Source organism: Carica papaya, chromosome 9, assembly GCF_054855325.1.
Source record: "Carica papaya isolate Zhongbai chromosome 9, ASM5485532v1, whole genome shotgun sequence".
In the NCBI taxonomy this organism is placed as follows: Eukaryota; Viridiplantae; Streptophyta; class Magnoliopsida; order Brassicales; family Caricaceae; genus Carica; species Carica papaya.
This window is the reverse complement of record NC_142317.1, coordinates 15460642-15476008: the sequence shown is the minus strand read 5'-3', so window position 1 is coordinate 15476008 and position 15367 is coordinate 15460642. Positions and strand designations below refer to the sequence as shown.

General features: G+C 32.5%; 2 protein-coding genes across 3 annotated transcripts; both read left to right on the top strand.

Moving 5' to 3' along the window:
- The first annotated feature begins 31 nt into the window (after window positions 1-31).
- Window positions 32-2116, top strand: TDF1 (Duplicated homeodomain-like superfamily protein). 2 transcript variants are annotated; one of them, XM_088211823.1, is made up of 4 exons: window positions 32-186; window positions 313-426; window positions 583-712; window positions 1103-2116. In XM_088211823.1, the coding sequence occupies exons 2-4, from the start codon at window positions 324-326 to the stop codon at window positions 1965-1967; spliced, it is 1098 nt and encodes a 365-aa protein (XP_088067949.1). In that variant the 5' UTR covers window positions 32-186; window positions 313-323; the 3' UTR covers window positions 1968-2116. The 2 variants fall into 2 exon arrangements, with proteins under 2 accessions (XP_088067949.1, XP_021911845.2); XM_022056153.2 differs by having other exon boundaries at window positions 33-186; window positions 313-456.
- A 1695-nt stretch (window positions 2117-3811) lies between these two features.
- On the top strand, window positions 3812-10788 carry LOC110815103 (tRNA (Ile)-lysidine synthase). Its single transcript, XM_088211576.1, has 4 exons — window positions 3812-4336; window positions 8666-8779; window positions 8875-9159; window positions 10440-10788. The coding sequence occupies exons 1-4, from the start codon at window positions 3875-3877 to the stop codon at window positions 10638-10640; spliced, it is 1062 nt and encodes a 353-aa protein (XP_088067702.1). The 5' UTR covers window positions 3812-3874; the 3' UTR covers window positions 10641-10788.
- The last annotated feature ends 4579 nt before the right edge of the window (window positions 10789-15367 follow it).

Here is a 15367-nt window from a genome sequence, read left to right as displayed (position 1 = left end):
CATATATCATAATCCATATAATCTCTAATGTGAGTTAGATGTCACTCATCATGCACATTTAGTTAAATGGCAAACACCCATGCTTTTCTTGCCTCCACACTTCTCATACCTTTAAACTCATATCATCCCTTCCTTACCCATCTCAACTCTCATTTACAACTCAAAACTTCAAACAGTATTTTTACTGTAATACTCTCTCTTCTATCTCAAGTTTTCTCCTTTTCGTTTTTCGGGTTTTTGAGTTTTATGTTTATAAATTTAGTAATGTTTGGTTTCAAATTATATATATGATCATTATTAATGAATTTGCAGATTAGAATAAAATGGTGAGACCTCCTTGTTGTGACAAGCTGAATGTGAAAAAGGGTCCATGGACTGCTGAAGAAGATGCAAAGATACTTGCCTATGTATCCAAACATGGAACCGGTAACTGGACTAGTGTTCCTAAAAAAGCAGGTTAATCTATAATTTCAGAAAAATTCAGAAATAATTTGTGTTAACTGCAATTTATTATTCTTGATATGAATTAATGGATTATCATCACATTTGAGCATATATATATATATATTGATTGATCTCCAGGACTTCGGAGATGTGGGAAGAGTTGCAGACTCAGGTGGACTAATTACTTGAGACCAGATCTTAAACATGAGAGCTTCACACCCCAGGAAGAGGAATTGATTGTTAACCTTCATGCAGCTATTGGCAGCAGGTAACTATTTTAGATATTTATATATATATACACAAATATTTGAGTTATTTTTTTCTTTTCTGTATTTCTTCTTCAAATTATTTGTGACAATTTCCGAACCTTCAAATTGACCACATAATCTTTTTGCTCACGTATTAGTTTTGCAATAACTAGTAGTAAGCGTGTGGATCAAGTGAGTAATTAAAATTTTAACGAAAGCAGATATCTAGAATTCAAATACTAGATCTCTAACTTTGATTTAATTTTAAATTATTTTTTCATCCGTATATAGTTTTTCAATCACAATAGTAATAAGAAATTAAATTTCTGATCAAAATGAGTTATAAGAACTTAAAATCATTTTAAATAATTGATTGAATCAATTATTCATGAATGAACTTTATGGTGCAGGTGGTCTATTATAGCCCAACAGCTTTCGGGAAGAACAGATAACGACGTGAAAAACTATTGGAACACGAAACTGAAAAAGAAGCTCACCGACATGGGAATTGACCCAGTTACACATAAACCTTTTTCTCAAATCCTAGCTGACTATGGCAACATTGGAGGTCTCCAGAAACCCTCTCCTGCAACTAGATTAATTAGTTCTCTCAACACAGACCTCAACAAGAATGTTAACTTCAACATGACAAAATCTCATGAAAATTACAAATACCCATTTTCAAACATAAACCCTAACATTCTCAAAACAAGAAATTTGCTTCTTTCACCAAAACCAGAACCAGTCATGGAAGACCAACATACCAACTCAACTCATCTTCTTTCTCAGTTGCATGCTATAAACCTAGTCACACAGGTCTCTGGCTGGACGCCTAACCATGAAACTATCACATCTTCATCATCATCATCTTCTTCTTCTACTTGTTCCACAGCGGGACAAGAGAAATCCACAGCAGTAGGTTTCAGTTGGAGTGATTTCCTTCTTGATGATGAGCTTTTACGGGCCCCGGATCATCAACGAGAAGGAGAGCTGCAAGGTGAGGAATTGTTAATGGAGCTTTCTTCAATGGAGTTGGTGAGTGAAAAAAATCACGTGATGCCTGCAAAGATCAGTCATGGTAATGTGGAAAGTTGCGGGGAGATGATTAGCGATAATGGAGAAGTTGAGGGGAAAGAGAAAACAACAGGTGTAAACGAGAAGTTTCATGGTTCCTCATCGGTTGATCATCAAAGTTTTGTGGAAGCCATGTTAGATGGAGAAAATGACATGTACTTGTTATTTCCTGACCTTTCGGATGGACCCTTCTGTAATTGATCATGTACTTACATCAACCTACTATATATATATATATATATAAATGTCAGCAAGCTAATAATGTTTGTAATAAATTAAGACTTCTATTTTAAGTATATGCTGAGTATCTCTATTTTTTCATAAGAGACAATAAATTTTAAGTTTGATTATATTTTTAAATTATTTATATTATATTATAATTAATGTATATATTAATTTTTATTAAAAATATATAAATTTATTAAAAAAATAATAAAAAAAGAGCAGTAACCAACATAACTGCTAGTGTTTAATAATACAATAGGTGGAGCTCTTCATGAAAGATTACCAAGCAAGGAAATTTAATAAGAATGTGATCAGCTTATTAAGATAATGGATACCTAAGTCTTGTCTTTTCGATATATGAAAAAGATTTAGGTTATCAAATTCATTTAAGCAAAGTTATTTTTTGTTCAATTATATAATAACATATATTTGCAAACTTGATCTCCCTTAATTATTTGATGCTTTGAAGAAAAAAATATTTAAAATTGGATCTCATAAATATATAAACATTAGCAAGTTAATAATATTTGTAATAAATTAAGACTTCTATGCTAAGTATATGCTTGTTACGTCTATTCTTCCACAAGAAATGATAAATTAAAGTTAGTCTATACTTTTAAAATTATTTATATCATATCATAATTAATATATATAAATTATTTTATTAAATAATACATAAATTTGTATTAAAAATAATAATCAGAGCAATAACTAACGCAATAGCTAGTATTCATTGAATTAACATGTGAATATTTACGAGACTCACCAATTAATAAAATACAGTAAAAATATAATAGTATCAGTAAACTAATTGATACATAAATATTATTTTCTCTATATATGTAAAATATTTAACTTATCAAATTCATTTAAGCAAACTTATTTTTGGTTCAATTATATTATAACTTATGTTTGCAAATTTGCCCTTAATTTTTTGATGTTATGAAAGAAAAAAGTATGTAAATTTGATCTCATAAATATATAATTGATTCATTTCATTTTTTTGTCTAAACAAAATTATAAACTCAATAAATTACACTTACGGAATATATCCACTTCAGAATTCTAATAATTTTGTCAAGGTTGCATATTTAGAATTTTAATCTAAAATATTTATTATAATAATCAAACCAAATTATTATTCTCAATAATTTAAAGCATATTCTTACCACTTCCACAATATTAACTCTTTTGAACTATTGTTAAGATTTATTTTATTAAATTATAAATAAAATAATTTTTTAGATAAATTTTTAATAAAAATATATAAAAACCTATAAATTATTTTTATAAAAAAAGAGATATAATAATCAATCAACATAAGTACAAACAATTATTAGTAAAATAATGATTACTGCATATATGTATATATCATATATAGATATATATATCTCAACTCATTTCTTAGAATTTACAATTTTTTTTATAAAACAAGTAATGCATTAATCAATATTATTGGTAAAAAAATCATTATTACGTGTATATATATATATATATATCATATCTAGATATGTATCTCAACCGGTTCATTTTTTATCTGAATTAAATAAATGAACTCATTAAAAATAAGAGCAAATAAGGAAAAAATAATAATTACAAGCAAAATTATAGATATCCTGCATGAACTTGCTTGAGTTACTGCCAAAAACATGGAATTTAATCTAAAAATAAAATTATTAAAAAAAAGTTTTTTTTATTATACCATGTCCTAGAAATAAAATGAGGATTCAGAAAACTTTTTAAGAATTAAAAATAAAATAAAATAAAATAAAAGATTTACCAAACGGTGCCGTTTCAGTTTCATGAAGAATCCTTTTGCCGTTTTTACGCAGACGATGGTGGGCAGTGTTGGTGGTGTTCCAAGGAAGAGAAATTGAGAGAGAATGGTGGCAATATCTCTGTACAGAGGGAATCTTCATAGAGTCCCAGACGTTCCTCGTCAATGGCTTATGCCAAACCCTAAAATCTCTGTCAAGGACTTCAAATCCCTCCTTTCTCGCCGTAACAGAGCTCTCTCTTGCCTCCGCTCCCCCAATCCTATCCCTAATTCTAACGCTAACCCCACCCTAATCGAACAGCCCACTTCACCCCAAATTCAGCCTTCTCCTATTCAGTTGGAGCTAAAAACTGACCCTGATGCTGCAATACACCCTGGGGAAGGTCAGGTCAATGATCATGATCAAGAAAGAGGAAGAAGAGATAAAGAAGGCAGGTTGGACGGTGAAGATTGCTCTGGGAAACCGGTTGAGGAACAAACAATGAAAGCGGCTCCTGATGCGGTTGGTGCTGATGGGAATTTGCAGGCTGTTGGTAAACTGGCTGATGGGACAATCCGTAATGCTGAGGTAATATGAATTTGTGGTATTATCTGCATCTGTTTTTTCTTTTAGTCAGCTGAATTTTCTTTCCTTCCGTGAGATATTGGGTAATGAATTGTCCTCGAAGGTGCATTTTTTTGTTTAGGATTTCATCATCTAGCTTCTGATTAAATGACTTAGTTATAGGCGATTTAAGAGTTGAAACAGATTAAAAGCAATAATTTTATGTGAGCTCGATTTTGATAAACCCAGTGAACGTGGAAAATATGGAAAAGGTGGGAGGGAAATCTGATGGGATCAAATAGCCATTAGTGGAGACTTGGTCTCCCTTTTTCTTTGCTAATTTTCAGTGTAGTTGCTAAACTGTAGGAAGCATTATTATCCCTTCATGTGTATATATTTTCTGCACAATCAATAAAGGAGTCGACTTTCATTAGCAAAAAATATAGAGGTTCCTTCTGCACCCCAAAGCAGAAACTTTAACTAAAATTTTCAATTGTTCTAATTGGAACCTATGAGTTGGTATCATAGCAGACTAATCATGGCATCTAACAAAGAGAGGATTGAAAATTTGGAGGTCAGTGTCACCATAGTTTGTCCAGAATAGAGGTCGACATGACTGATAAATTCCACCAGATTGAGGAAACGCTGAAGCAACTAATGGAAACTTTGGTGCTGAATCGAGAAGGCTCCAACAGTAATACTATGAGCCAAATTGGCCACATGCGGCTGAACAGAGATGACGACGCCGAGAGGACAGACGGGGGTCGACAGCTATTCTGCTCCAAATTGGCTAAGCTCGAGTTTCCTACTTATTACGGCAATGACCTAATTGAATGGTTCAATTGAGTCGAATGATTCTTCAAGCAACAGAACACTGCCAAAGTTCACAAAGTTTCATTGGCTTCCTTCCACCTCGAAGGAGAGATGAACCAGTAGTGGCAGTGGTTGAGGCGCACGTACAGGGAAGAAGGAAGGGAAATTACCTGGGCCATGTTTGAAGAGGAGCTTTGGACCCGATTTGGGCCGACCGAGAGTGAAGACTGTAATGAAGTCTTGTATAGAGTAAAACAGATCGGTCCATTAAGCGAATACTAGAAGAAGTTTGAACGACTGGGTAACTAAGTTCAGAGCTGGCCTCAAAAGGTTTTGGTGGGGACTTTTATCGGTGGGTTTAAGCTCGAAATAGCAGACGAGATCAGGATGTTCCGACCCAAGTCCTTGTCGGAAGTGATTAGTCTGTCCCGCATGAGAGAGGATCAATTGAACTGGCAATACCGGTCTAAACACTCGAAGCCAGTCGTGACCAGTCAACCGTACCAAACACTAGCAACTCCATCGTCACAAACCGCGACTTCTCCACCCGCTGCCGCCAAGCTAATTTCTTGGGATGAAATGCGAAGGTAATGAACACAAGGGTTGTACTTCAACTGCGATGAGTGATTCACCCTCGGTCATCAATGTTGCAAACCCCAACTGCTACTACTGGAAGACGACGAAGAAGATGCTACATGGGAGAACACCAACGAATTGCATACACGATTTAGCAACATGAACCTTGAGGACAAGGTTCCCAAAAAAGGGGAAGGCAATGATAAACCTAATGAACGTGGAAAATATGGAAAATGTGGGAAGGAAATCTGATGAGATCAAATAGCCGTTAGTGGAAACTTGGTCTCCCTTTTTCTTTGCTAATTTTCAGTGTAGTTTGTTGAAGTGTAGGAAGCATTATTATCCCTTCATGCATATATATATTCTGCACAATCAATGAAGAAGGAGTCGACTTTCATCAACAAAAAGTACAGAGTCCTTCTACACCCCAAAGCAGAAACTTTAACTAAAATTTTCAATTGATCTAATTGGGACCTATCAGATTTCCGGTAGTTTTCTTGGTGAAACATCAATTCTAGATTTTGTTGCAATGATAAATTTCTGACATGTGAAAATATATATAAATAGTGAGATTTTTAATGGTTCCTCTTCTTGATTTTGTTATTTTTGCAAGATAATATAACTTGTGAAGTAACCTAGAAATGTAATGAACAAATATTTGAATGATAATTGAGAGGGGAAGAAAAGCCCTTTCATGATTTAGAAAATACCAGCCTTATATAATCTATTTAGAGTTGCTTACAATAGAACATGGATTAAAATAGACCTGTTAGCAACTAAGGTGGACAAATTTATGTAACTGACATGAAGTGTTGTTTCGAAAGTTAATGAATTGTATTCAGATAGTGGATTACAATATTCCAGTTCAGTGATAATGCATTCGTCCATACTAAGGGCAGCATGATCTAAAGCCTTAAATTTCCTGAAGAACATTTTTATATGTTTTATTTTGTATAAACTATGTTGTTAATTAAAAATCTAAGAACAAGCTTCCTCTGCCTGGGTGGAAAACATCAACATGACACTGCTTAGTGAAATTCTCTAATGGTTGGTGTCAAATGTTAAATGCACGGTCATCTGATCCCTTCTCCCAGAATCAAGAAGAAATGGAAGAAATCACTGGTCTTTGGCTTAGCAAGCATTATTGCAATAGCATATTGTGTAATTTTTTGGAGAATATTTGCTTAGTGTAAAGCTTTAGTTTCTAATATTTTTTTAGCTTAAAAAAAATGCAGTATATTAAGTCTACGACACCAAGGGGCACACCTATTTACGAGATATTTACAGCTCAATTAGTATATCAATGACATTCACAAAATCCTCCAACCTATAAATGTACTCAAAATCAAAGAATAAAAAACATCTCCCCCTCACACCCCTCAAAAGCTTTACTATTCATCTATTTTCAAACCACCCAAAAAATAATTAAAGAAACAAGATTTACAAATTTTTTCTTTGTACATATCCTCTTCCAAGCCCATAATTCATCTCTCATCAACTCCACAGTAATCAAATTAATCCCTAACAGATTATAAACCATTGTGCAAATGTTATACAAGATTATAAACCCTTGGGCACCAAAGAAGAATGTGATTACAAGATTCAGCAGCTTTCTTTCACAGATAACAGTCATTGACTATAATCTTACCCATTCTTATCAACTTATCTGTGGTCAAGATGCATTCTCTTCCTGCTTCCCAAGCAAAAAAGTTATTCTTGGAGGTGCCTTCACCTTCCAAATTTGGTTAACTGCAAACAGAATCAACCCCTCCTCATCTCTTCTCACCAAATGATTATAAAAGGACTTAATAGGGAACTCTCCATCCTTCTTCAATTTCCACACTATCTAGTCCCTGTTTTCGTCCAAATGCACATTGGACAAGAGCTGTAGCAAAGTTTCATATTCTTCCCTTCTTAGATTGTGCAATGGCATAAATCCTTGGGAATTGATTTTTGAGACTTCCCCTTCCAATCCATTCATCCACCCATAATAGGATATTTTTCCCCATACCCAACTTCCATTTCATACATTCCTGGAATGTTTGCGTATCCATACCAATCTTCCTCCATAATCCTATTTCGTGCGGTCTCACCATCTCTCTAGATAATCCTCCGCAATCAACAATCCTCCAATGAGCTTCTATAACTCACTTCCACAACCTCCCTTCATCTCTCATATACCACAATAGCCATGTTCCTTGTATGGCAATATTCATCTCAACAAATGATCTAAGCACCAGTCCCCCTTGCTCCAAAGGCAACTTCACCTCTTCTCACTTCACCAGATGATATCTCTTACTCCTCTCATCATCCTTCCAAAGAAGACGACATTGAATTGTTTTTAGCTTTTTTGCTACCTTCACAGGCACTATCAAAGCAGATAAATAATAAATAGGAAGGTTTGCGAGCGTTCTTTTTATGAGTTTTAACCTTCCACCCCCAGACAAGTAGTTCTTCTTCCACCCAGCTAATCATTTCTCGAACATCTCTATCACAAATTAAGTCCTCACACCTTGAATTTTGAACCCAGTGGAAGACAAAGCTTTAGTTTCTAATATGATCATGATTTTCTAGCAGATGATTATTTAACTGCTAAATAGCATACTGTAGAAGGGCATGATTAAAGTTTAAGCCTCTTAGAGCCCATAGGAAATAAAGTGAATGATTTTGTCCATTATATTTAACTACAGTTGAAAACAAGCTATTTTTTCTCATGGGGGACTAGCAGTTAAAATGATTTAATTGAGATGCCCCTAGCCTTCAGTCAACATTTCTAAGGGGAAATCATTATGGAAAAGTGGGGATGAAAATTGTAGCATGTCTCGTATGAACCATGGTTGGTTTACAGCTTATAGCAGATTTAAGTCGTAAGCATAGTATATATCCTCCTGGTAATATCATGTTCTTAGTTTGTGATTTCCTCATGACGTGTTTCTTACTGTCAAGTATTGTTTCACATGACAGACAATCAACAACAGGGATTCATCTGATGACAAAGAGAGAAAAAAGAGGGATGTAGAGGAAAAATTACAAATTTTGAATGCAAAGAAACATAATCTGGTGCAAGTGCTGAAGCAGGTGAGCTTTGGTTTCATTCTCATCCTTGTGTTTGTTTTCTGATGTTTTGAGACGAATTTTAGAAATTACTTGAATTAATATTGGTTATTTTACAGATATTAAATGCAGAGGAGGAATTAAAGAGGAGAAATAGTGTGCCAGGAATTGCAATGCGCCCATCCGTTCCACTCCAAACAGATGGTGCCAATGACTCTGGATCAATGACAAGGCATCTTGCAGCCAGAATTGGCTCTGAGACAAATCTTGGAGGTGATATTGAAGCAGGAGAAGCTGAAGATGTTTCAAACCATAATATTCATTCTCGTCATGTGCTACGCATGAGCAGCATGTCACCTTCTTCAGAATCTCCACTTAGAAAATCTTCCTTTCAACACAATATGGTAAAGTACACCTCCCACATTTTTTTCTTTGTGTTAGAATTTAATTAATCTGTTCAAATTTCTTTTAGTTCAGTTTGAATAGCTAGAAACTAGTAGTAGACTGGGAGAAGCTAGACTCTTGTCTGCATATCCCAAAAACTAAATTTGTATTGGTATAAGCTAAATCATTCTTAACTTCCAACACCTAAAATCAAGTTTACCCTGTTGCAAGATATGAGTTAGGATCTAGCACTTTGGCCTACTCTACCTTAACTTCAACACCTAAAATTAATTTCACCTTGTTGCAGGATATGAGTTATGATATAGTGCTGCGACCTTCATGCATTACGTATTATGTTGTCTACCATTAACGGACATAAATAAATCATGTGTTTTCTGTGACAGGAATATGATTTATGTGTACGTGTAGTGTACGGAATAGCATGTAATGATATTTTGACAACATGAGAAGACTATGATCATCATTAGTTTCCGAGATATTGTAACCAGTTAAAACGAATGTAGGGAGAAATGGTTTTTACCAGCTAAATATCCTTAAAGCTAATATTCATCTAGTTTGAGTTTTGCTAAAATATTATAAATGTGAACTATGTATACAGTGGTTTGACAAAATATTTGCAAGCAAATATCATTCAGTTGGGTGCTTTTGAAATTCAGCTATGCCTCTCAATATGCACATCCGTGTATATTATATGGTGTTTGGTTTGGGTTTTTTTGGGGTATAAGCTAGTTTGAAGTACAAAAGTTTGTTTTAGCCATTTTGGCTTGCAAGGGGAAAAAGGCTAGAAAGGGTAGTTTTTTTTTTTCTTTGGCTAATAAACTATGCGAGAAGGCCTATTAGGATTACTAAATTTTTGTACATGTGTTATGTTTAGTAATTTCATCTACATTTCAGCTTAGAATCACTTATTTTTTTCTAGGGAGGATTGGTAAGTGTCTAAAATCATATTGAGTCCAAATCTTTCATGTTATGTCGTGGTGTTACTTCAATGTGTTATTGTTACTTTCAGATCTTTTGACGGGTCTATATGAAATGTTAGTTTATCAATATCATACAACTAGCTTATCTGTTTTTGAAGTTAAACTTAAACTTATCTGCAACAAATCTTAACCATTAAACAACTAACAAAGTAATATGTAATTTTTCTTATTACTGAATCTAAGGGTAAGAGAAATTATGTTATCATATTTTTATTTTGAACAAAACATGATAGATTTTCCCTCATTTGAAATATATGATGTGTGGTAATCAGTGTGAGTCATTGATTTATTATATGCAGGTTCCTCACCCCAGTAGAGCAAATTTGGGAGGCCTTGGGAGTCCATCACGTTTTGCTCCTACTGGTCAACAGAGCCATAGTGGAAATCTAGCAGCAGTATCTGTCTCTGGAACAAATTATATTGCATCTTCTCCTTGCCCTGCAGCTTCTGGTGGCACTTCTGTTTCCAGAGATGCTGGACTACCAAGCCCATGGAATTAGTTAGAAAGCTTTTCGACATTACATCCATTATGTCACATAATCCAATTTCTATATCTCTTTAAGACTGTAAATTTGACCTTACTAACTAAAAAAAGATTTAGTTTAGTTGGAAAAGAAGGAAGGATTGAAAGGCTTTGTTTTTCTCTTATTTCTCTTTTTCTTTCTTTACCCTTTTCCGATACAAGAAGCACTATTGAATACAGGAATGCTTCGGTTCTGATATTAATGTGGCTGTTTTGACTTTTCATCTTTTATAACAATTAAGCATAAAAAAAGGACTCTCAATTATTACAGATAATAAAAATCAAGTGTTTGTCTTCATCCCAAGAGTTGAAAATCTATCTTAATACCTATTTTATAGTAATGGGAAACCTATCTTCTGTTATAGGAATTTCATTTTCATTTTATCTGAAAAAATTCATTTTTTCCTCAAAAAATATTTTTGTCATTTGCTCCAATAATGTCAGACAAGAATATATTGATAAATATTGATAACTCTTACGCACAGTAAGGTAATGAATTATTGATTTTAAATTATTTATTGCGATGAATCAATAATTCAAAAATATTTTTTTCCTTATTCTTAATAAATCCACGTTTAGTAGGATGATCAGTTTGGAAAGTAAGAAGTTCATTTGACATTTTTTCATTTGTAAAGAATACTCGGAGTAAAAAATTATTTAAATGTATTATTTAATTTTTAATATATTTAAATAAATTTTCAATTCAGTTCTCTCATTTGAAGTCTCTCATTTTTAATATATATATATATATATATATAAAGAATAAGCAGAGAACGAAACCTCGTAGGTAATATTTAATAAATAATATAAATAAATAACATAAAAATAAAATAAGAGATAGTCTATAAATTTTTATTACTTTTTTTATGATTTATATTTTTTATCTGAAATTTTTTTTGTATTTTTAGCTAACCCTTTCATTTATTTTTAGGTTTAGAATGAATTAGAAAATTTGAATTTAAATTTTTTAATTTCTTACTAATTTAATGTTTAATTCACACAATAGTTTTCATAAAAGGCGGTACCTAATCCTAAATAGTGGACAAGTCAACGGTCAACAATCATGACTTCCCATTCCCTTCAGCTCTCCACAGTAGAAGAAGACAGCTCTAGATCTTTCCCCTCACCGTCCTTATCCAATGAACCCCATGAATTCCCTGATCATCGTCTCCCCTTCCTCAAACAATACCCTAAACAAATATGGCCAAACCCTCCTCCTCCGCAGCCAAAAAATATATATACACATAATATGGAACACCACACCCACCACATGCGCATGTTAGCATCGTCCCCACCTTAACCCACCATTGAAGAGCTCCATCAACATAAGTCTCCCAATCTCTAAAAATTGAGTCTTCATCACAAAGTACATAACCCCAAAAAGCACCATCGCCATAATCCACCTCCATCTACTACATACATACATTTGGAAGCTCCATCCATGAATGTTTCTGCTGATTCCGACTCTTCCTTCTTTTCACTCATCAAACCCAACCCCCAAATCCATCAGGAAAGAGTAAGCAGAACAACAAAGGATGAACCCAAAAAGGATCCCGACAAGAAGAAATTGCAGAAGGAGCAAGTGAGGGGAAAACAGAAGCAACGAGTGAAGGAAGGTACAGGTGTGAAGAGAATTTCAAGGAGATCATTGTATGGCACTCAGGTGGAGTTAGCAGATATTCTTGCCAGCTGCGGAGTCGAAATTATTTCAGTTGATATGCCACCATTTATGCAGATCCAAGCGGTTGATTGTGCGAGAGAGACATGATAGTCTTGAAAAGCTCACTTCCAAAACCCTTGCTCTCGCTCTCAAGAAGGTAACCAACGCTTTATTTAGTATTATTATTATTATTATTATTATTATTATTATGCTTTTACCATTGTATTATTCTTATTTATTTTTTGTATGGAATTTTTGTTGGAGTTTTGAATTTCTATTAATTCAAAATTGATAACTTGGTATGTGTTTAAATAGGTTTAGATAAAAATTAATATTTTAAGAATAAATTATCACTAAATATATAATATTTAAAAAATAAATATAGATTAAATTTTTTAAAGATAAATTCTAACTACATGACATGGATCAGTGAGAATCAAATCTAATTTTATTTAATTATAAATTAATAAATAAAATTAATTATAATTTTAAGAGGTTATGGCTGGACTGGCACTCTATTGCAGTTACAAGTTTTGGCTCTTTTGTGACTCATTCGCTTGGTGGGTTTATTATGTATTCTAACATGGATAGAAAGTTGTATATCCTCTTGTTTAAAACAACCGTAGAAAGAGCTGATTGAATTTGGATCATATGGAAATTAATATCCAAAAAGAAAAAATGAAAAACCCCATATTCCAACACAGCAACTTGTGTTACTATACAGAAGGATGAATAGGAAGAAGAGTATATGGAGATTTCTGTCCCTCTTACTTTTTTTTTACTCCTACTTAGTATTAGCAATAGGATTGAACTACTTAGATATTTATAACTTGTCGAAATAAGAAATCATGACAAATATGTTCGGATTAAATTTTACTTTGAGAAAGCTGAATAATTATTATTTTGTTGAAAAATTATATTCATCTATTATTTCTCAACACATTCTGTTTTGTTGAAGGAAGGAACCTTGATTTATGTGTTCGGATTAGATTTCATTTGAAGATAATTAAAAAAATATTGTCTCGTTAAAAGATTATAATCATTTATCTTATCTCAACATTAGATAAAGATTCTGTTTTTTTCTCTTTTGGAAGGTAAATATCTCACCAACACGAAATGTGAATCAAATTTATGTTTGAATTGAAATTGAAAAATTAATGAAAGTTTTTTGTTTTAATCATATCTGAAAGATGTTAAAAATAAGTTCATTTAAAATTGATTATTTGTTTATCCATTTGAGATGTTACAAAAATATTTATAATCTAATATATAACTCTGCGAACTAATGGATCAGATTTTAATTATTTACATGTTCTACATATACTTATCATTGTCCTTCTTGTTACTCTCTTTGCTTGAAACAATACCATTTGTTAGAACAAGTTTAATTTTTATTGATTTCTTCTTTGTTAGATTATAATGAATCAAATGCATTTAACCTGCAAAAGATATGAATGTCTGTAAAGCAGTACTTTCCATGAATCTAACTGCCAAAATGGGAAGACAAAAGTGAGAGTAGCAGAGCATTGATTAGATCTTGGATTTTTGAAAATTTAGGAGTTATGGGGTATAACAAGAACCACTTCTTCAAAAATATTATTATTATATAAAAATAAGGGATACGACTCACTTTTTTATTATAAATTTTATAGTAAGAGTGAAATGTTATTGAGTCGGGCTTATTATTTAATTATTCTACTATTTGATTTGTTAATTAGAGATAACATGTAAAGGCTCGTAACGTAAAAGAAAATAAAATTATTAATTAAATACGAAAGCGAAATAATAAAATTTAACGTTTACATTCCTTACATAATAATTTAGAATATCCAATAAATATACGAGAATAATATTTTAAAAAAATTACGAAAATCAAGTAAATAAACAAAAAATCAATAATTGAGCATTTTAGGATGATTTTTATTAATTTTTGAAGGGAGTCCGGGTAGTAAACTATTCACAATCAACTTGTTGATCGGGATCTGGGTCTTATTTTTTTTATCTGAAATAGTTAATAAAAGAGTGAGCTATACTAATCCAGTAAGAATATCGTAATACTCATCGATACAGAAATTAAATGTTGGTAAAAATTATAAAAATAACAAATATAGCTCTTGATTTAAGTAAATTTATTTATCATAAAAAATTATTTATTGTATATATTTACCGTTTGTGAGATTTCTAAAATCGACCTATAAAGACAATAATCCAAATAACATTCTAATCTTATTTTCAAGTGAGAAAAAAATAGTAACTTTTCTTCTTTATTTGCCTATTAATATCCTTAAGGGCCCATAAGGATGTCCCACTTTGCGTGAATTATTATTCAACATTGTCAACTAATCGGTCATCTCTATACCCTGTCCAGTATGAGTGCCAAGAATACCATCCCTCAATACCTCGTCCGGTATGAGGGTGAAATGGATCATCCCTATACTCAGTTCAATATGAGCGCCAAAAATATCAATCATCGATACCCCGTCCGGTATGAGGCAACGTTCACGATAGGGTTTCCTATGTACCTGGTCCGTCTACCGTCTCCCATGATATTCAGTAAGGCTACAATTCATTCATTCACTTAATCAATTAATTTTTAATTTACATTTAATTTTCAGTTTCATAATTTAATTGTAAATCAACGCAAGACAAACAATACATGCATTAAGAAAATACAGTTAAATTATTTTACCAATTCCAATATATTATCATGTATTTAAAGTTGTAAAATCAAACAATCGGTTAAACGGGACAAACAATAATAAATAATCGGTTCTAGCTCTATTAGTAATATGTAATTAATTCTCGAAGTTTTTTAAAATATGCAAAATATCGTATTATTGATAATTAAACTTTAATTCCATAATAGGGAATAAGTTGAGAGATTTTTACCCGAATCGGTGTACAAAATACCAAACTTTCAACTGTGCCTACCGGTGGTCCTCGAATTTTTTGAATTTTTCTCGAAAGTTAAAACACGCTTCACGTATTTAAAAATATCTCAAAAAATTAAAAGTGTGTCAACGAGTTAGTGCACTTGTCACACG